This window comes from Ranitomeya imitator, chromosome 1, assembly GCF_032444005.1.
Source record: "Ranitomeya imitator isolate aRanImi1 chromosome 1, aRanImi1.pri, whole genome shotgun sequence".
NCBI classification, from domain to species: Eukaryota; Metazoa; Chordata; class Amphibia; order Anura; family Dendrobatidae; genus Ranitomeya; species Ranitomeya imitator.
Window position 1 is genome coordinate 647,121,163 of NC_091282.1, and position 23,992 is coordinate 647,145,154.

At 43.4% G+C, this 23,992-nt stretch overlaps 1 protein-coding gene across 5 annotated transcripts in view; it reads left to right on the forward strand.

Moving 5' to 3' along the window:
- ARHGEF11 (Rho guanine nucleotide exchange factor 11) overlaps nt 1–23,992 on the forward strand; it is a 184,052-nt gene that overhangs the window by 68,764 nt on the left and 91,296 nt on the right. For 3 of the 5 annotated variants that reach the window (XM_069728322.1, XM_069728315.1, XM_069728350.1), the window contains exon 2: nt 15,065–15,097. The exons of the other annotated variants lie outside the window; for them this stretch is intronic. In XM_069728322.1, the coding sequence (XP_069584423.1) occupies nt 15,065–15,097 (33 nt within the window). The remainder of the gene's footprint in view (nt 1–15,064; nt 15,098–23,992) is intronic. 5 annotated transcript variants of the gene reach the window in all.

A 23,992-nucleotide genomic window follows, 5' to 3' on the forward strand; every position in this document is an offset into this window, starting at 1 on the left:
TGTTTGGATTTGGAAATCTGTAGCCAGTCTGGACATCGCAGTCTACTTGAACCGCAAATTTCTGATGTATGTAACCATCTTCAGATCGGCCAACAGAGTACCACATGTACTTAGTTGGCCGAACATGCAAGTGTACTCAATTGGGAGGGTGGAATAAAGTGCTACTATAGATGACTGAATTGATTTGGTCCAGCGGCTATGTTAGCAGTCATTTGCCGCTGGATGGGAGCCATGTGAGCTGCCTCCTACTAGCTGGTATCACTTGAACTTTTTCTGATTATAGGTCGAATGCAACATGGTAATTACATTGTCACACATGCATTGTTTCATGCTGGGGTTTCCCACAGGTAGGATGTGGTTAACAGGGCTCACTTCTGGTGTTCATGGACTAGACTTGGCTTGTGGACCAGGGTTCCATTAATTGATATGCTCGTCACAGAGTAATGGCTTGACCCACCCTGTACATTCAATAGGGTAGTCAGGAGTGATAGCTGCCTGTTGGCCAGGCTTTCTAAGCTTGTTTACACATATGCAAGATTCAAGGCCTAAAGGTACCGCCACACTCAGCGACGCTGCAGCGATATAGACAACGAGCCGATCGCTGCAGCGTTGCTGTTTAGGTCGCTGTAGAGACGTCAAACACCAGAACGATGCAGGAGCGATCCAGTGACGTACTTATCGTTCTCCCTGGTTGTTAGCTCCATGTAAAAACATTGCTGGCATCGTTGCTTTTGCTGTCAAACATGACGAATCACGCTGACCTGACGACCAAATAAAGTTCTGGACTTCTAGCTACGACCAGCGATGTCACAGCGGGATCCAGATCGCTGCTGTGTGTCAAACACAACGAGATCGCTATCCAGGACATTGCAACGTCACGGATCGTTGTCGTTCTCGTTGTAAAGTTGCTCAGTGTGAAGGTACCTTTAGTGAGGACCACGATATCCAGATTGGCAGTGGAACTCTAAACTCATTAGTGATTGGTAGGAGCTAGAGATGAAAGTTAAATGATCCAACATTGAGATCAACTTTCCCCAACATCCTCCTCAATCAAAGGAGAATTGGGGAGGTCTCCATACAAATATGATGCTTACCCAACATTCATCTTCATGGGGACCTTAAGAGTCAAGTCTGTTATGAACAGGTAATTCAGAACCACAATGGACCTTGAAGTTCAGAGCACACAAAGTGACCTGACAATTACCAAAAACATAGGACAAGCTCTGAGACGTGGAAACTCTGCTGACCGCAATCCCTAATCCTATCACACCACACTAGAGGTAGCCGTGGATTGCGCCTAACGCTCCCTATGCAACTCGGCACAGCCTGAGAAACTAACTAGCCCTGAAGATAGAAAAATAAGCCTACCTTGCCTCAGAGAAATTCCCCAAAGGAAAAGGCAGCCCCTCACATATAATGACTGTGAGTAAAGATGAAAATACAAACACAGAGATGAAATAGATTTAGCAAAGTGAGGCCCGACTTACTGAATAGACCGAGGATAGGAAAGATAGCTTTGCGGTCAACACAAAAACCTACAAACAACCACGCAGAGGGGCAAAAAGACCCTCCGTACCGACTAACGGTACGGAGGTGCTCCCTCTGTGTCTCAGAGCTTCCAGCAAGCAAGAAAAACCAATTAAGCAAGCTGGACAGAAAAATATAGCAAACAAAAGTAACACAAGCAGAACTTAGCTTATGCAGGATAGAAAGGCCACAGGAACGATCCAGGAGGAAGCAAGACCAATACTAGAACATTGACTGGAGGCCAGGATCAAAGCACCAGGTGGAGCTAAATAGAGCAGCACCTAACGACTTAACCTCGTCACCTGAGGAAGGAAACTCAGAAGCCGCAGTACCACTCTCATCCACCAAAGGAAGCTCATAGACAGAACCAGCCGAAGTACCACTCACGACCACAGGAGGGAGCTTGGCCACAGAATTCACAACACAAGTCCTGGTGTCCTAATATCTATGATGTGATATTGGGAACCAATATAATGTTTATGGCAGGACATAATCTAATTATTTTGTAATTAGTTGAAAGAGCTTTGGGTGGTTTTTGACTTTTGGCTCACATCATTCTTCAATGACTTATTAGTTGGACATCGTCTGCAAGACGTGACATATGGAAGGGGAATAATACCACACTGGGCTTTTATATAAATGTCTGACTCTGCATGCAAGATGATGGACGTTGAGGTTGACCTCTTCTTAATTACAGGGATGAATCTTTAGGCCATCGGACCAAACTGAGGGGTGCTTGACATGTAAATATGTTTTAGTTCCATAAATTAGCTCTACTTTTGATCTAGTGGACGTATGACCCACCCATTAGCTATTCCCTGTATGTTCAATGGGAAAATGATGAGATGGGAATTCACGGCCTCATCCTTTGAATCCTGAGTCACAAGCGGATGGAGGGTGTTCGCTTGTTACCTAGGCACCATGGCAGACATGAAGGTCTGGATTTGTGACATTGTCCTGTGAGGCCCTGCTTAGCATGCCTAGCTTAGCATGCCTATACAAACATACATGGGGTTAACCCCTGCCGTGGTGGCAAACATATTGTAGACTCAGCCGGGTTTGTGTGCTTGTTTGCCCAAAGTCCTCAACCCTCTAGGCCAGGATTATGCTGTAACACTAAAAGTCCGATACACCTTACATATGTATGTCATTCCATACAGAGCGTTTAGAAAGTATTCAGTCCCCTATATTCCCTCTGTTAGCCAAATATTTTTTCCCCCTAAAATTATACACTTTTCTTTCTATTAATCATCATTGAGATGTTTCTCCAGTGTTTTGTCAGTCACTCTACTTATCCCTCTGGCATCTGACAATATAATCCTCTCTTGCGTCTCCCTGCAGTAGGAGTCTTTTCAGCTAATACTGTCATCTACTTGCAGAGGATTTGCTGACAAGCAGGAAGAATTCTTTGTTTTTAGGCTCTGCTGCAGAGTGACTTGATTAGAGAGCATTTGTATCCACCAGAACCTCACTCATTTGACAGACAGGCACATTACTATACATTTCTACCGCCAGGTGAAGCAGTCTTGTTTATTATCTATATATGGTAATTAATATAGTATCTCATAGAAAAACAATCCCTATTAAGGAGGTGGCCACAAACTAAAGCTTTAGAATTGTGTGGAAAAGGCAGTGCGTTTCCATATGGACAGCTGAGCTGTCTCTTCAACACTCAACCAATTTGGATTTTTATGGTATGGTAGCCAGTAGGTAGCATCATCTTAGAAATAAAGTATAGGGCAGCCCACTTCAAGTTTCCTACTTGAGTCTTCTGAAATACCTAGACCATGAGAAGCCAAAAGTCAACTCTTTGGTCGGAATGCCATTCAGTGTTGGAAGGGAGCCAACACCACTTCTCACCTGGCTACCATCCCTACCATGAAACATAATGGTGATCTCACCATGCTTTGTATGTCTTGAAGCTGCAAGAACTGAGAGACTAGTTTTAAGAATGACCTTTGTTGAAACTGTCTATAGATCTCAGATTATATATGGTGTGAGATGGCTCTTACTGAGTGTGTTGGGGGACACTCGCTTGGCACGGGATTAAAGCACACAGGAGCAGTTTTCTCACATAAATCAGTCTATTTGGTTTATTAACTCCGCATAAACCAGATAACGTAAAGTTCATTTCATTACATCCCTGAACATGACATGACTACCAGTCTGTTCATGTAGCAGATAAACATCTCTGCCATGTATTACAACCCCCCTTGTTTAGGGTTACCTTCCAGGAGCTCCACTCCTCACGCTGACTCCTTGTCAGTCCTCAGTTCACCAACAATGATGCCGTCCCATGCTCTGTAGGTACATGGTCTCACCAGGTGCTATTCAGGAAGTCTCCACTCACAGGAGCTTCCAACACAGACCATCCAGGTCCACGGTCTCTCCACGTGCTCTTCAGGAAGTCTCCACTCGCCGGAACTTGCAACACAGACCTGACCTCTTCCAGGACCTACAACACAGACCATTCAGGTCCAAACACTCTGACCCATGTGACCACACCATGGCCACAATATGTACCTGTAACCCCTTCCCCTGGATGGGAGGTGTATGTGGTTGGCCAGACCCGCCCAGCTCTCCGACCCACCGTGCAAGCCTCCCTTTTTACTATACAAATACATACAGGTCCCAGAACAACAATACTACAGGCTTACAGCGCAGACTCTCTCTGCGACACACATCGGCCATTTACAATCATGCCCGACAGTTTCATTATCACCATTACAGATACGCCTCCATGCGTATCCTGAGGAGCACATATAGCGCCCCCTGGTTGTAACATGGGTCACTGCACCACAATGGTTATAATTTTTTTTTCCCTCTATAGATAGCTACCAGTAAACCCGTAGAGCTGCTACTCGTTTAGATACCCAGTACCCACCTCAGTACTAACGATGGACAAGAACCTCAAACTAGTTGACAACAGAAAGGTATCTTTGTTTTGGCTGGTTTCTGCATTGGTTTTTCAAAACCCTTTACTGGGTTGTATATTGACTTACAGCTCAAATTCTAGTTGTCTTCCTTCTCGAGGTTGCTTAATTTGCATACATTTTTTTGTTTGTTAACCCTTAGAATGAACCCAAAAGTTGTGGATTTTGGACCAGTCCATGAATGTACTTGAGCCAGAGTCTGGATTTCAACCTAATGAAACATCTCTGGAGATGCCCAAAGTTGATGTCAATCGAGGCTCTCCATCCATCCAACCGAACAAAGGTCGCGAGGATTGGTAGATCCTGGTGGCCTTTGCCCAATAAGACTTGAGACTGTGGTTTCTTTTCCAGAAATCATGGTGACTTAACAGGTGATGGGTAAATGTCTTAATTATCATTATTACAGATCATTATGGTTTCCCTAACACTATAATTCACAAGCCAATATAAACACTTTCCCTTCGGGTTATGAAACGTCCTGCATAACGTGTTCTTAGAGTGTTCTAAGTCTTGTATCCGGATGCATTTGGTTGTGATCAGTAAGGATCATTAGATAAATTGTTTCAAGAGGAAGAAAGTCTTAATCCGGCAATTAATGGTGTGTCAAAGGAAGCCACTGGGACAAGGTGAATCTAAATAAGCAGCTCTGTATATGTAGCACTAGCCATTATTATAGCTGAATTCTGATGGTCGTTATGGATGAGATACAAGTGTTTTTGACACATACCTCCCAACTCCACCAGAACTTTCAAAAGACTCTTGAATTCCTGAACTCCTAGAACAGTTCGCAATAATAATCTTTATTTTTATATAGCGCTAACATATTCCGCAGTGCTTTACAGTTTAGCACACATTATCATCGCTGTCCCAGATGGGGCTCACAATCTAAATTCCCTGTCACTATGTCTTTGGAATGTGGGAGGAAACCGGAGAACCCGGAGGAAACCCCAACGCAAACACGGAGAGAACATACAAACTCTTTGCAGATGTTGTCCTTGGTGGGGTTTGAACCCAGGACTCCAGCGCTGCAAGGCTGCTGTGCTAACCACTGAGCCAAAGTGCTCCCCGCAAATCTTCTAGGCACCGCTGAAGCCTCCTAGGACCTCCGGTCTTCCTTTGAAATTTTTATTTAGGATCGAAAAACGTGTAGAGGGGTGGCTATGGAAATATTTTTCAACAATGTGCCTTGAGTGGCACCTGTACCTTCATTTGAATAAGTTGGCACTCGCTCTTTTCCAAGACCGTTTTGGTGCATTAGTCTACTTTTAATTTTTAACTTAGATTTTTAGAAATCTGCCAAAAAGGACCACCCACCCACAACATTAGTTTGTTCACACCAGGAAAAGTCCACCAGTGGGCATCAGCATGGCCAGCAGACAAAGTCTCCATAGTATTACCTATTGTGAAAGTAGAGTAGCTAAATCCTCTGGGAGTGAGCTAATATGCATGTATTTCCCATGGAGCATTGCTATACATGTTCTAATCTCTTTAACAAGTGGTAGAGCCACTTTTTACAAACGGCACTATTTAATTCTGGAGTTTTTAATTAGAGTTTACATCTTATTGCACCTTGACCCAGGTAGCAAATTTTGACACATGCACCAGGTTTAGGATAGACAGAAGTTTGCACCCACAGGGTTAACAATACTGGCACTGCTGTGTGTATTCAGTCCTCCTTCTCTTCACTCCTGGGTGTTTGTATATTTTCACCTACTACCCACTCTGTCTATATGCTGGGCCTTGCAGAAATGCAGTCTGAACTACTGTAGAGGCGGCGGCAAGGGGGAGGCAGAAAATACATGAATTATTAGAAAATTCCCCTTACTTGGCTGCTGCCATATCAGGGTGTGTGAAATTTTCTTGCCAGGCGTCTTTACTTCTATTTGGCAATGCTACGCTAAACTGTATACTTATAGCATAAGGGGCAACCCCTACGCAGGATATCTTCCATGTTTTGTAGATAGGAGATCATCCACTGATTTTTAGGTAAATATAAAGGGACCTGACACATATTGTAAATATGTACTTTTTTTTTAACCTGTTATAAATGTTGCTGTTCTCCTGAATCCATTGATGATTTCCTTTTGTTTCTGCTCCTCTCTGTTCCTGAGATATGGCCTCTTCTTCCCAGTATGTTAATCTAGTCTTTTTTTTTAACAAAGTAGGTGTGGTCATCAAATCTTCTTAGTGGGTGTCATCTTGAGGAAGTCGCTAATTGGCTAAAAAGAATAAATTTATACACAGTCAAAAGTGGGTCATATCTCATGAACCGAGAAACCCAGGAACAAAAGGGAAACCTCACTGGATTCAGGAGAACAGGGACATTTAATTAAGATTTAAAAAAATGCAAGAGACAAGTCCCCTTTAAGTTTACTTTTACAGCCAAAATCTCTGGGGAGAACAAAAGTGTTATGTAGGCAATCCAGTGACAGTGTGCCAGCAATCAGAGCACATACAGTGATCTGACAATAACCCAAAAACAATAGAACGAGCTCTGAGACGTGGAATCTCTGTAGACCGCAATACCTGAACCTATCCTAAACACAAATAAAGGCAGCTGTGGATTGCGCCTGACACTACCTATGCAACTCGGCACAGCCTGAGGAGCTGACTAGCCTGAAGATAGAAAAACAAGCCTGACTTGCCTCAGAGAAATACCCCAAAGGAAAAGGCAGCCCCCCACATATAATGACTGTTAGCAAGATGAAAAGACAAACGTAGGGATGAAATAGATTCAGCAAAGTGAGGCCCGATATTCTAGATAGAGCGAGGATAGCAAAGAGAACTTTGCAGTCTACAAAAAACCCTAAAGCAAAAAACCACGCAAAGGGGGCAAAAAGACCCACCGTGCCGAACTAACGGCACGGCGGTACACCCTTTGCGTCTCAGAGCTTCCAGCAAAACGAATTGACAAGCTGGACAGAAAAAGTAGCAACAAAAGCAAAGAAGCACTTATCTAAGCAGAGCAGCAGGCCACAGGAAAGATCCAGAAGCTCAGATCCAACACTGGAACATTGACAAGGAGCAAGGAAGACAGAATCAGGCGGAGTTAAATAACAAAGCAGCCAACGAGCTCACCAGAACACCTGAGGGAGGAAGCTCAGAAGCTGCAGTACCACTTGTGACCACAGGAGTGAATTCAGCCACAGAATTCACAACACAAAAGTAGCCAGTGGGGACTCTAGTAATGCCTGCTCAGCCAATTACTGGATGAGGTGGGTCGCTGCCACTGGCCACTTGTCATTTCCTGTGTGCTGAAATGGCAACAGAAAGTAGAGATCAATGAGGATTTCTGATTTTTTTTTATTTTTTTCCCCCTAAGTGATTTGGTAATGATTAGTGATGGGAAATCTCACGTAACGAGTATATTCGCTCGAGCACGCTCGGGTGACCTCCAAGTATTTTTTAGTGCTCCGAGATTTAGTTTTTCTTGCCGCAGCTGAATGATTTACATCTGTTAGCCAGCATAAGTACATGTGGGGGTTGCCTGGTTGCTAGGGTATCCCCACATGTAATCAAGCTGGCTAACAGATGTAAATCATTCAGCTGAGGGGAGGAAAACTAAATCTCCGAGCACTAAAATATACTCATAAGTCACACGAGCGTGCTCGGGAAATCTAGAGTAACGAGTATGTTTGCTCATCACTAGTAATGATCCTACTGTGTCCTAGAATTACATTTTGCTTCCTCTTTGTCTATGGAATTCAGAATGAAGGATGATTTTCATCGCCATGATGGCTGCTCCGTACAGGAATATGGAATATGTTTGTATAGCCGACCCACACACTGCTAGGGGCCGTATGTTATTCTCAATTCGTTGAACCTTTAGCACTCATTTCCTTAGAGGCTTTCAGAATTGTATGGGATTAATAAGGGCACTTGGGGTAGAGGATAAGATGGCTTTATAACAAGGCCGTTTACTCTGCCTTGTGTCTGTAGTCCTGACCAATGTAGCTGAGCTCCATGTCATATACATGAGCAGAGTATATATATATATATATATATATATATATATATATATATATATATATATATATATATATATATATATATATACATACATACATATACATATACATATACATATACATATACATATACATATACATATACATATACATATACATATATATATATATATATATATATATATATATATATATATATATATATATATACATATATTGCATAAGGGGTACTTCTGTTTCTGACTTCCGTCTGTCGCCGAATTCCTGGGTCGCTGATTGGTTGTGGCCAAGCCGGCCGCGAACAATCAGCGACAGGCACAGTCTGGCCGTGACTTGGCCCCTCCCTACTCCCCCTCCAGTCAGTGCCCCCTCCATACTCCCCTCCAGTCAGTGGCCACATAGGGTTTTAGCAGTCCGCTAACGTTGCTATTAACCCTGTGTGAGCAACCTTTTACTATTGCTGCTGCCTATGCAGCATCAATAGTAAAAACATATAATGTTAAAAATAATGAAAAAAATAATCATTCTATTCTCACCTTCCGGTGCCTTTCCCGCTCCTCGTGACTCTCCAGTCCCAAGAATGCATTTCGGCAATGACCGGAGATCACGTAGCGGTCTCGCGAGATGATGACATAGCTGGCCTGTGTTATATACTATGTGGCCTGTGTTATATACTACGTCTCTGTGCTATATAGTGTGTGGCTGTGCAATATACTACGTGGCTGTGTTTATACACTACATGGGCTGTGTCATACACTACGTGGGCTGTGTCATACACTACGTGGGCTGTGTCATACACTACGTGGGCTGTGTCATACACTACGTGGGCTGTGTCATACACTACGTGGGCTGTGTCATACACTACGTGGGCTGTCTCATATACTGTGTGGGCTGTGCTATATACTACTATACATATTCTAGAACAGGGGTCCCCAACTCCAGTCCTCAAGGCCCACCAACAGGTCATGTTTTCAGGATTTCCTTTGCATTGCACAGGTGATGCAATTATTACCTGGGCAAGACTAAGGAAATCCTGAAAACATGACATGTTGGTGGGCCTTGAGGACTGGAGTTGGGGTCCCATGTTCTAGAATACCCAATGAGTTAGAATCGGGCCACCATCTAGTATATCAATAAATAGGGTGACTTGCAATACCTTACACGGTCTGAATACAAGGGTGGCGCTGGCGCTACATAGTAGTAATATCCTCCTTTATTGTCTTCTCACACAGCGAATCCATCACAGGGTCTCCTCATATTGTTATAGTCCAGATGGCCTGGTAATACCCTGCCCCCACAGGAATAATGCCTCTTTGTGCAGCATTACTAGAGTGCCCTCTCTGGGTGGCACACAGTAATTGTATCCTTACACATTAAAAATGTCTTTATTACACCAGCTTACAATAGTGATGCCCCTTGGGTTCCCTTCACAGTATTAATGCCCATTTCTTGTTTCTGCTCACAGCATTGATGCCCCCTTTAGTGTCATCTCTCAATAGTGATGCCCCTTTTAGGTTTCCCTCACAATGGTGATGCCCACCCCTCATTAGCCCCATTAGGTTGCCTTCTCTGTCGAAATGCACATTTTTACCACTTACACTTTCACAGAGTCTTGTCTGGTTTGTGGTACTTTATCCATACACTTTAAAAATGCCCCTGTAGTGTCCCCTCTCAGTAGTGATGCCTCTTTAGGTCCCCTTCACAGTATTACTGCCCCATCCATGTCTCTCCACAGTGGTGATGCTCTTTTAGTTCTATATTTCAGTAGAGATGTACTCTTCGGTTCCTCCATTGCAATGGCAATGCCCCTTTAGATTCCCTTTGTGACAATGTCTCCTTAGGTTCCCATCTCTGTTGTGATGGCACTCTATGCCTCTTAGACTTTCATAGAGCCTTGTTTGGTGGTGCAGCACCCATACCCTTAAAAAATGCCATTGCAATGTCCTTTAACAATAGTGATAGTCTTGGGTCCTCACAATACTGATGCCCCCTTATATGCCATAGGCATGACACCCTCTCGGGTCTCCTCATAGTAGTGATACATCCTTAGTGTTCCCTGACACGGTGAGGCCACACAGTGTCTCCACATAGTATACCAGTTTTCTGCCCACAACTCAATTATGCCTCTTTGTGGACAATTAATTTTCAAAGTGCCCTCTTTAGGTGGTACCCAGTAATCGTATCCTTACACATTTAAAATGCCCTTTATGCACCCCCTAAGAGTAGTGAGGCTCCCATTGGTTCCCCTCACAGTGGTGGTGTCCCTTCGGGTTCCACCCTCTGAGACTGTCCCCTCGGGTTCCAACTTCTGTGATGGTGCCCCCTCGGGTTCCACCTTCTGTGACGATGCCCCCTTACTTCCTCTTACTGTTTTATGGAGCCTTCTTTGGCGGTACAGTATCCATGGACATTAGAAATCTCTTTATAGTGTCACTTCACATTTATGATGCCTTGGCCCTTCATGCCCCTGGATAGAAATAGCGCCCTTAAAAAAAAAATAAAAATAAATAGTCTCCCGACCCCAGTCCCATGTCAATCATAGCCGGTCTTCTCTGATCTGTTCTTTCTGTGGCTTTGCATGGACCATAACATTATGACGTCATAGGGTGTGTGGTGGAGCAGTGAGCTATATCTCCTAAACAGATGGGAGTTCTGCAATAGGATAGGGACCAACCAGAAGTGGGCCTCCTCTTTAGAAACTGCATGGTCCGCCTCTACTCTACATACACACGTGCTTGGGTCATAATATAAATTTAGGATTTATCTTTCTTCCTGTGATCCTCTTTAGATCTTGCTCCTTGACCTTGAGGAACGTCTCAAACATTTGAGTCTAAGAGGATGTTTGTTTCGCTACTGAATAATACTGAATAATAATTCCCATCTTACACAGATTTTAATTTGGGTAGTGTCATGTTTTTAGCTCAAAAACTTCTCCTTTTATCCCAATAATTCTGTCCCGAGAAAGAAATCAACGCGGTCCATGAAAATTTCACCTTGTCACACCTTAACCTGACAAAGTTAACAAAAAAGATTTCCGAAAAAAATAATTAAGTTCCTCATGTGGGCCTGGTCCATGGCAACCTTGTTTGATTATTTTTTTTTGTTGCCAAAGAATTTCTAAAATCTTCAAACACAATTGGGAATGAGATCCTCTTCAGTTGGTAGGCCAGGAGACCTCTTATCTCTGCATGTAGGGATAAAGAGCTCAGGTTGAACTTTGTTTTTGTGTACAATTCTAAGGGTACCGTCACACTATACGATTTACCTACGATCACGACCAGCGATATGACCTGGCCGTGATCGTAGGTAAATCGTAGTGTGGTCGCTGGGGAGCTGTCACACAGACAGCTCTCCAGCGACCAACGATGCCGAGGTCCCTGGGTAACCAGGGTAAACATCGGGTAACTAAGCGCAGGACCACGCTTAGTTACCCAATGTTTACCCTGGTTACAAGCGTTAAACTAAAAAAAACAAACAGCACATACTTACATTCTGGTGTCCGTCAGGTCCCTTGCAGTCTGCTTCCCGCACTGTGACTGCCGGCCGTAACGTGAAAGTGAAAGCACAGCCGCTGTGCTCTGCTTTCACTTTACGGCCGGCAGTCACAGTGCTGGAAGCAGACGGCAAGGGACCTGACGGACACCAGAATGTAAGTATGTGCTGTTTTTTTTTTTTTTTAGTTTAACGCTTGTAACCAGGGTAAACATCGGGTAACTAAGCGCGGTCCTGCACTTAGTTACCCGATGTTTACCCTGGTTACAAGCGAACGCATCGCTGGATCGCATCGCTAGATCGCTAAATCGGTGTCACACACACCGATCTAGCGATGACAGCGGGAGATCCAGCGATGAAAGAAAGTTCTAAACGATCTGCTACGACGTACGATTCTCAGCAGGATCCCTGATCGCTGCTGCGTGTCAGACACAGCGATATCGTAACGATATCGCTGGAACGTCACGAATCGTACCGTCGTAGCGATCGAAATGTTATAGTGTGACGGTACCCTTAGACTTGCATTGAGTCGCACAATGTGTGCAGCCCGATGACACTGCAATGTGGCTGATGCCAAATTCTATGCTTCATCCTGTTGTTAACTAAAATAATTTTGGCCTGTTCCTGTCTGCTGTAGGTATCGTTGGTGTATGTCACTTTTAGTACTCTGAGCACAATGTCCCATCTTTCTCGCACCTCAACTTTTTTAGTTTAGTCCTAATTGTTTAACCTGTAGCTGTGTGAATTCTTATGTTGTCGGACTGTGGTTCTAGTGACAACATCTGTACATATAGCTTCATGTTCTTCAATGGTGGTCACCATATCTCCCAATTTACAGTATGCAAGCTGTGGCATGCCTAAATAACCATGGCAATTTTTTTGTTTTACCCTAAGCCACTTCCCTACCATCGCCTAGTTCTTTATTTGTGCTCACAAAGAAATATTGCAAGTCAAGATGCCCGTTTTTGTTCCCACACATTAGGGATACGCTTTCATGGCCCCCAAAGTGCCCATTACAGTAAGATGCCCCACAGTATGATGTCTCCACAGTACATTCCCCACACACACAGTATGATATTCCCACTGTACATTTCCTCCACACATCGTATAATGTCCCCACACAAAGTGTAATATCTCCACAGTACATTTCATCCACACATACTGAATGATGTCCCCACAATGCATAATCCTATACCCACAGTATGATGCCCAAAACACCGTAAGATGTCCCCACAGTACATTACCCCATGCAGTATGATGCCCCCACAGTACAGTCCCCCCACACACAGTATGTCCCCACAGAACATTCCCCCACACAGTATGATGTCCCTACAGTGCATCCACCCACATAGTATGATGTTCCTACAGTGCATTCCCCCCACAGTATGCTGTTCCTATAGTGCATTCCCCCCACACACAGTATGATGTCGCGTAGGTGCCACACATGTCTTGTAAAATTTGGCAAATATGCTGTTCCAGCACATCCCTGATCCTCTGCTTCTGAGCTGGTCTCTGCTGCCCAGTCACATTATGTTTGGATGTTTGGATGTCTACCTCTAAGGCCATTTTTTTTTTACTTAAATGAATATATTCTAAGGTACAAATAATTTTTGCAAATAGATTTTTTTTTTTTATTAATAATTTTGCACCACTTGGATTTTACAGGATTTATTTCCTAGCATGTTCTACTTTCGTGTGATTTGGGGTCATAAATCCGCTGAGAAGAGGTATAAAATGGCAGGTACAAGAGTTAAAAAGACTCTTAAGGTATGTTTCCACGTGCAGGAAACGCTGCGTGTCTGACGCTGCATAGAGCCGCAGCGTCAGACACGCAGCGTCCAGATGTTACAGCATAGTGGAAGGGATTGAATGAAATCCCGTCTCCACTATGCGTGGTAACACGCACGCGGCGGCTCTGCGACTCCGGACATGCTGCGCGTCTTTTCAGATCGCAGCATGTCCGTATATCTTGCGGCGACGCTGCATCGCCGCAAGATATAGCACAGGGCCCTATGCGATGGGTGCGATGATGCCGGATGTGTGCTGTGAACACATCCGGCATCATCGTGTCCCAGAAGGGGGCGGGGCTTACCGCAGAGCGGCAAAGCCGCTCCGACGTTACCGCCTGCCATCCTGAAAGTGGACACATACCCTTAGGGTATGTGTCCACGTTCAGGATTGCATCAGGATTTGGTCAGGATTTTTCATCAGTATTTGTAAGCCAAAACCTGGAGTGGAACAATTAGAGGAAAAGTATAATAGAAACAGATGCACAACTTCTGCATTTATCACCCACTCCTGGTTTTGGCTTACAATACTGATGAAAAATCCTGACCAAATCCTTAAGGGTATGTGTCCACGTTCAGGATTGCATCAGGATTTGGTCAGGATTTTATGCAGGTAAAATCCTGACCAAATCTGCACCTGAGGTCACTGGCAGGTCACCTGCGTTGTCCTTGCATTTTTCTGCAATGTAAGGGCATGCTGCGTTCTTAAGACGCGCCGCATGTGCGTTTTCGCGGGTATTCCGCATGCGTCTTTTAATGCATAGTGGAGACGGGATTTCATGAAATCCCCTCCACTATGCTGTAACAACTGAACGCTGCGTATTTGACGCTGCGGCTCAAAGCAGCGTAAAAAACGCAGCGTTTCCTGAACGTGGAAACATACCCTTACTGGATTTTCAGAATTAGTTTACTGACAGATCTTCAATTAACTCATTCTGCAGCCAGCAATAGACAGTGCTCCGCAGAGGCTGTAGAAGGCAATTGTTGCAAAATATTTAATGAAACAAGATTACAAAAAATGTTATTAGCTATTTTCTGTCAGGATTCCTCTGCTTTTTTTTTCCTTATTTCACTTTGCATTTATTCCTGTCTCTTTAAGTGTTTGTCACTGTGTAACTTCTGTTCTGGATTTCCTGATTTCCATCTGCAGACACTGAGCACCCTCTGCACTCTTGCAAACACTCTTGCTCAGGTCTCACACTTGACATCTGATTTTTTTATTAACCATTTTACCTGTACTTACCTGAGCTAGCCTGCAGTCACGTCTGTCTCTCACGCTGTCTCTTGTCATACCTGTCTGTTTCTCTTTCTCTTCTGTGCCTCCATGGGATCTGCCGTTCACGTTTTTGTGTCACAGGGTGCCTTCCAAACGACACTCTCATTTGCCAAGGTATGTAGGAACTTGCCTGTATGTGCTTGTGTATTACTATGTTGTGGAACAACAAGTTGCAGCATGCTGAAAATGTGAGAAAAATCTTATATTCTCAATGTGGTGGGGTTTGGAAGCTTTGGTCATTCCCCACCCTACCATCCCCATTTTTGAAGAATTCTGTCTACACTTGCAAATACTGCTTTCATAGATTGCCTCTAGAATACTGCCATTTACTGCTCATGGTCCTACCATAAAATGCCTAAACAACTACCTGTATTGAGTTTCTAAATAATGCTACCACATAGGGCCGATATAACCAGGTCCTATAATTCCCACACATTTCTGCTAGCTAGAGCGCAAATATTTTGGCCATACCAGTGTCTTAATATCACCTCCACAGAGTTTTCAAATGATAATACCATCTAGTGCTCACATAACTATAACCTGTAATTCCAACAGTCTAGTGCCCAAATAGTACTGCCATATAGTGCCCACATGACCTATTTTTTTTTTTTAACCATACTGTCGTACAATGCCCAATTAATACCGCTATATAGTACTCGCATAAATATGACCTATAACTGCCCCACAATGCTGCAATCCAGTGCCCAAATTAATACCTCTATTCAATGCCTAAATATTGCCTCCTGTGGAGTTTTCAAATAAGACTACCATTAGTGCCAAGATTGCAGTGTTGTAGAATTGCAACAAAATTATGCCATCTAGTGCTGAAATAATACCACCATACAGTACCCAAATATTATTTCAAATAATACTATGATATAGCGCTGACATCAAAATGGCCAATAATTCCCATACAATGGATGCCATCCATTACCTAAATCATACCACCATTTGGTTTCCAGGTAATACTGCTGTACAATGCCTGAATAGCTTAGGGCAGTACATGCTCTGTAGATTTAGTCTAGGAGGGGACCTGGCCCAGTTTGCCTAATACATGCCCTCTTTGGGATCAGCGTGGCTTGGTGGCCGTAGGTGTGCATCAGTTTCAAGCTACACAATTTCTTCCCGTTCCATGTCTGAAGCTAAATTCAGAAATGTAAAGATTTCTTGTAATTAATCCGTTAGGTCACATGTCTGACAACGGGATGGAGCCATACTGTTGTCTGTTGCCAAGGGCAACTGAAAGACTTTTGAAGGCAGCTCCAAAACCAGTTAAAAATATGAAAGAATATTCTTGATGAAAAAACGTACCCACTTTGATAGTTTCAGCAAATTGCCAAGGTGCCGACATGTACAATATGGCCCTTTTAGCCCCATAGCAACAACGTTTTAACTTTTTCTTCGGGAAATCTTGCCATTTTACTTGATAAGGCCAGTGGGTATCTTCATACATAAGCTGCCATCTTTGTGCAAACGCTCTTTTTTGCCCACATGTTGAGGTGATGCTTGTTGTCTGTTACTAACTTGTGTCTGTCTTTCTCTCGTCCATTTCACCTCTGCCGCTGTCTCATCCTCCTATATCAGCCCCATTGCAGCCTGGTAAGATGCGACTGTCGATGTTTATTGCATGTGAAGTGAATGCCACCCATATCCCTTCATCCCGATGACTTGTTGAAAGCTCCCGATGTTACTCGCCATCATGATTAAGATTAATTCCTGCCCTTTTAGGATTTTTAACCCCCATGGACCAGAAAAATGAAAGGACTCAGTCTTTTCTTAGGAAAACAAATATGGCGGCCTTAACCGTCCATGGTCTGACATCGTATAATGGTCCTGTGTGAGCCTACTGGACTTCCCACTTTAAAAACAATGGCAACACCCCTAAACAACTTTTGGACTGGTTGCTATGGCCAAAATTGCGTATCAACCCCCTTTTTAATTTTTCCTGTTCCATTTCAATATCACAATTTGGGCCTACTAGCGTTCCCATACTAAAGTACAATGCCAGCCCACCTAAACTGCTTTCAGACTGGTTGCTATGGCCAATAATCCATAACAGCCACGTTTTTATAGGGTTGTCAGACAACATGTTACTTGCTGTCCCAGTGTGAACTTATTGGACTTCCCACAGTAAATGGCAATGGCAGCCCGCCTAAGTAACTTGAGATAGGCGGGCATTGTTGACCATAGCAACCAGTCTGTCCAGATACGTTGTTGTGTAGGTGACCTGGTACTGGGATACTGCCTCGCAGAAGGCCCAAACTGGAACATGAAAATGGAGCATCTAACCAAATCCTGTCTAACAATCCCGTAGGGTAAAAAAATTAAATGGTTGCTATAGCCAACACTGCCTAACATCAACTGTTACTTCTTTTTTTATGATGTTGTCAGACATGGTTTTGCTAAATGTTCCATCTGTCATGTCGTAGTTTGGGTTTTTGGGGATTTCCACAGCAAATAGCCATGCTAACCTGGAAAAATAAACCAGTCTGTGTCAAGTTACTTAGTTGTTTAGGTGGGCTGGCCTTGCTATTTGCTGTATGGACTCAGTAACTTTCAAAATGGGACATGAAATGGGAACATCAAGTAAAATCTGAAGGCTTCATAACAAAAGTCGTTATTAGACAATGTTGGCCATAGCAACCAGTCTGCCTTAAGTTACTTGGTTGTTTCAATGGGCTGGCACTGGTGTTTGCTGTGGGAACTCCAGTAAACCCAAGTTGGAACAATGGAGTTCGTACTATAAACACCAGTGCTAGCCCATTGAAACAACCAAGTAACTTAAGGCAGACTGGTTGCTATGGCCGATGTTGCCTAACAACAATTGTTTTTTTTTTTTTTTTTTTAAAGTGTGGTTCACTTTCTTTGCACCTAAAGTGAGAACAGGGAAAGTGTTAATTGTCCTTGTGGGGCTTGAAACATGGCTTTCAGAAGAAAGTTGTACTGGAAGAATAGTTATCGAGGTTCATGCCCCTCTTCGCCCCAGTCAGCACCTCCCCTAATGGTGCGTTTGGACACCAGGGAAGAAGTACCTGTCCAGAATAATTGGAAATTGCTGGTTCCTCTGGCAGTTTGAGGGCTTTAGGGCTTTTTTTTTGGTACCTCCACAACATTTTATCCTATACAGTGACTGCAAAGAATCCTTTCTACGAGGACCCAACCATATTAGTCCTATTTGAGGGCAACCTTGTAAGTCTATGACCCCTTAGGAGCAGTTGGCGGTATACAATGCCTACAAGTAGTATTCAACCCCCTGCAGATTTAGCAGGTTTAATAAGATGCAAATAAGTTAGAGCCTTCAAACTTCAAACAAGAGCAGGATTTATTAACAGATGCATAAATCTTACAAACCAAAAAGTTTTGTTGCTCAGTTAAATTTTTATAAATTTTAAACATAAAAGTGTGGGTCAATTATTATTCAACCCTTAGGTTTAATATTTTGTGGAATAACCTTTGTTTGCAATTACAGCTAATAATCGTCTTTTATAAGACCTGATCAGGCCAGGTCTCAGGTCTCTGGAGTTATCTTGGCCCACTCCTCCATGCAGATCTTCTCCGAGTTATCTAGGTTCTTTGGGTGTCTCATGTGGACTTTAATCTTGAGCTCCTTCCACAAGTTTTCAATTGGGTTAAGGTCAGGAGACTGACTAGGCCACTGCAACACCTTGATTTTTTGCCTCTTGAACCAGGCCTTGGTTTTCTTGGCTGTGTGCTTTGGGTCGTTGTCTTGTTGGAAGATGAAATGACGACCCATCTTAAGATCCTTGATGGAGGAGCAGAGGTTCTTGGCCAAAATCTCCAGGTAGGCCGTGCTATCCATCTTCCCATGGATGCGGACCAGATGGCCAGGCCCCTTGGCTGAGAAACAGCCCCACAGCATGATGCTGCCACCACCATGCTTGACTGTAGGGATGGTATTCTTGGGGTCGTATGCAGTGCCATCCAGTCTCCAAACGTCACGTGTGTGGTTGGCACCAAAGATCTCGATCTTGGTCTCATCAGACCAGAGAACCTTGAACCAGTCAGTCTCAGAGTCCTCCAAGTGATCATGAGCAAACTGTAGACGAACCTTGACATGACGCTTTGAAAGTAAAGGCACTTATGGGCTCGTCTGGAACGGAGACCATTGCGGTGGAGTACGTTACTTATGGTATTGACTGAAACCAATGTCCCCACTGCCATGAGATCTTCCCAGAGCTCCTTCCTTGTTGTCCTTGGGTTAGCCTTGACTCTTCGGACAAGCCTGACCTCGGCACGGGAGGAAACTTTCCACTTCCGGATGATGTTCCCAACAGTGGAGACAGGTAGGCCCAACTCCTTGGAAAGGGTTTTGTACCCCTTGCCAGCCTTGTGACCCTCCAGGATCTTGTCTCTGATGGCCTTGGAATGCTCCTTTGTCTTTCCCATGTTGACCATGTATGAGTGCTGTTCACAAGTTTGGGGAGGGTCTTAAAGGGAACCTGTCACCCCGTTTTTTCAGTAGGAGATAAAAATACCGTTAAATAGGGCCTGAGCTGTGCTTTACAATAGGGTATTTTTTGCCCCCTGATTCCCTACCTATGCTGCCGAAATACCTTCGAATCTCGGCTTCAGGAAAATGGCCGCCGCGATGTCCATCTGCGCACGCGCGGCATTCCGCGGCCATTTTCCTGAAGCCCCGGGAAGCAGGAGACTCCATCTGCGCATGCGCGGCCTCAGGAAGATGGCCGCGCCCACCGAGAAACCGCTGAATAGCGGCGAGCGCGCTCTTTTTCTACAGCTGCGCAGTGCATTCGGCACTTGCGCATGCGAGAAGCACTACGCCACCAACGGGAACATAAGCAAGATGTGGGGGAGAAACAGCGCTGTGACCACACCCATCCGACCTGACCAGCCTGATTGACAGGCGAAAAAGGCCACTTTTGTAAGGTATTTCGGCAGCATAGGTAGGGAATCAGGGGACAAAAAATACCCTATTGTAATGCACAGCTCAGGCCCTATTTAACGGTATTTTTATCTCCTACTGAAAAAACGGGGTGACAGGTTCCCTTTAAATAGTCAGAAAAGGCTGGAAAAAGAGATAATTGATCCAAACATGTGAAGCTCATTGTTCTTTGTGCCTGAACTACTTCTTCATACTTTAGGTGAACCAAACAGAATTCTGGTGGGTTGAGGGGTTGAATAATAAATGACCCTCTGAAAAGACTTTTCACAATTAAAAAAAAAAAAATAAACAAAGAAATAACATTCTTTTTTGCTGCAGTGCATTTCACACTTCCAGGCTGATCTACAGTCCAAATGTCACAATGCCAAGTTAATTCCAAATGTGTAAACCTGCTAAATCTGCAGGGGGTTGAATACTACTTGTAGGCACTGTATATCCTATTACAGTGGTGGCAGTGAAAGGGTTACACGTGGCGGGACATGCCTTGCCGGTTATTGCTCTTCGTCCTTTGTGTTACTTCAGTTTTTTTTTCAGAATTCCTGCATTGCCGAGAAGAATGTAAAGAATGCACGGGCTGAATTTCCACTTACCTCCCTTCATTGTGTCTTTCGTTGCGACCGTCCTTCCTGATATATAAAACTATAAGTTTGCCAGGTTTTTTTTTGTTATGATTGACATGTCGACCTGGGCTGCAAGCGCCTCATTTTGAGGTTTCATTTTATGAGAAATGGAATGATGGTCCACTCTGTTCTGTGACTTCTTCCACGTTAACTTGCGGTGAGCTTGTGCTCATGCCGAGGAACCAGTCAGAAGAAGTAGAGCTGCAGCCTAAAATGTAGGGGTGAGATAGAAATCCACTTCCTCATTCATCAGATAATTATTATTCTATCTCTTCCCTAAATTTTACGCTGCAGCTCTAATTCTTCTGACTGGCTCCTGGGCATGAGCACAAATCACGAATAAGAGAGCAGCTGACCGCTATTACTATCCTCCTAAATTGTAGCTCAAGGGGAATGGTAGTCTGCTCTCTAAATATCAACTTCCTGGTGAGCCTGTTCTTGCATACATCAGCCAGTCAGAAGAGCTGCAGTGGATATGTGCACATGTTACAGATTTGTCTGCAGAATTTTCTGCACAAAATCTGCATCTCTTGGCAGAAAACGCAGGTAAAAATCAGCACGTTTTTGATTTGGATTTTCATGCTTTTTTTCATGCGGATTTGTATGCGTTTTTGTAGGCTAAATAAAGATCTATTATTTAACAACAAAAAAAGTTGTGATGTCATTTCTTGTCCAACCTCTTCCTTTACATACTCCATTGAAGAATAAAGTTTACACACACAGCTAGAAAGATGATAGATCTATCTATAGGTAGATGGATAATACCAAGACCGATGTTTAGTAATAAACATAATAAAATGGTACATAAAGAATTAAATGGCATGAATCTCAGCCCGCAGCTGTCTGTATACTTAGCCTTTACTGGCTTTTAAAATTGGGGACCCTACCCCCCACAAAAATGACGTGGGGTCCCCCTATAATTAATAGCCAGAAAGGCTATGCAGACAGCTGCGGGCTGATATTTATAGCCTAGAGAGCGGCCATGGATATTGGTACCAGCCACCAGCTGCCCCAGAAATGGTGCATCTGTAAGATGCGCCAGTTCTGGCACTTAGCCTCTTTATTCCTACTGCCCTGTAGCGGTGGCATATGGGGTAATAAGGGGTTAATGTCACCTTTGATTGTAAGGTGACATTAAGCCCATTTAGTAATGGAGCGGCGTCAATAAGACACCTATCCAATACTAATCCTATAGTAATGAAAGGGTTAAATAAAGACACATGCAGAAAAAAGTATTTTAATATTCTTAATTTCACCACACTTACAACCTTGCCTAATTCCTCGAAGCCATCGATCACCTGCAAAAAATAAAAAAATAATAAACTAACAGTATACTCCCTGTTTCGATGCAGTCCAATTAATAACGAGTGGCCACGACTGTCTCCCCTATAGAACAGTGACATCGGGTGATGTCACTGCTCTATAGGCCTCTCAAGATGCACAGGAGATCATGGCTCCTGCAGTGCATCGCTGAAGAGGTTACCTGAGTTCAGGCTCACTTTATGGCAATGCTGCGTGGGAATTTTCTCACACAGCGCTGCAGGTGAGAATGAACTCAGATGACCTCTCTCCTGGCAGCGATAGAGGGATACATCGCGGAGGATTTCCTCCTCCTGTTAGTTCATAGCAGAGGCCCTGTAGAGCAGTGACATCACCCTATGTCACTATTATACACGGGAGATCGTCGTGGGACACTCGTTATTAACTGGACTATGGCAGAAAGGTAAGTATAGGTTGGTTTATTATGTTATTTTTTATTACAGGCGATCAAGGGCTTCAGAGACTAGGTGATTGGTGAGTATGTACTGTATGTTATATGTTGTATGTACTGTCTGTAATGTATGTCCTATATGTCTGCTGTATGTTCTGTATGTTTTTTTTTTTTTTATACTACTGAACACAGCCATTGTCTGATTTGACTACTTTCCGGACTACTTTCCGGTCATTGGCAATGCTGTCACTGTGAGCATTCATAGCTGGATGAGAGCAGTAGTCCCATCAGACAATAGCTGCTTGCGCACGGACACACACACGCACCCACGCACGCACACACACTTCCCTCCTCTGAGGAGTCAGTAGGCAGGCAGATCAAAGAGATAATGCAGCATAGCACTGTCATTTGCTACAATGTGAGAAATATGGTGGTATGCTGTTGAGTCGACTTGTTGGTTAGCTTCTGGTGGGTTAGTGTATATGTGTATATGTGTATATATATATATATATATATATATATATATATATATATATATATATATATATATATATATATATATATATATAATTAGTTATACAGTGTGTCTGGGAGAGTTGTCTTGGGACCAAGATGGTGATGATTATCGTAATACATGGATTTTCAGGTGAATGAGTGAGGGGTGGTTATTCCTTTTTGAGAAATCTGTGTTTCTTAACTTTGGTTTAATATTTCATATTACATCATTTCTTTGTAAAAAGAACCTGTCACGTTGCCCTAAATTTTTACTTGGTGTAAATGGCGCTGTTCTTCTGAATCCGGCGATGTTTTTCTCTTGTTCCTGCACCTCTCCGTTCCTGAGATATGGCCTCTTCTTCCCTGTCTATAAATCAAGACTTGTTTGCCAAGTGAGTGTGGTCTAAACCTCTTCTGTGGGCGTGTCGTTATGTACCACACCCATTTAGCCAACACGACTAAATTTCTATAAAGAGTAAACGAAGCTGTATCTCGGGAACGGGAGAGGCGCAGGAATAAAAGAAATATATTCCTGGATTGAGGAGAACAGCAGCATTTACACAGGGATAAAAGTCTGCGTATTTATGGCATGTCGCAGGTCCTCTTTAATTTGTAGAACCCAAGGATCACATGATGTTCTTACATTTTCCACCTGCAGAGTTCCTTTTGTGGCATACATTATTTGTCGTTGAGAGGTCAAGGTGAACCAGGCTCCAGCTTAAAGGGCAACACACACTTTTTTGCTTATTAGTATGAGCTTGCACAAGGCAGATTAGCCTCTGGGGAAAGTTTTGAAAACCAGTTGCTAAGACTTCACATGAATGTGAATCTGGATAATGTATACATATAATAAAAGGAGGTCATAATTTGTCTACAGTCTCGTCTTTACCCATAAAAGGAAATCTGGTGCGGATCTATATATACAGAATAACCATGGCTAATAAGTGTGTAGGGGAGAACCAACTGCCTGCATTGAGGATCATTGACTTCCTTCTGTGTCGGCTCTGGGTAAACAGATGAAATTATAGAATAGGATCGTGAACGTTGTTTATAACTTTATTAGAACATTCTATGGCTTTTGTGAACTACAATTCCCAGCATGTATTGGCAGTCACAGCTGTGCAGCCACAGAATTTAGAACGTTTATAATACTTCATACGGACAATTATCCTTGTATGAAACCTAGTGCTAACTCTTCAATTAACTTTGGTTAATTAAAGGGCTATAAATGAGAAATCTGTGCAAGGTGATTAAAGGGA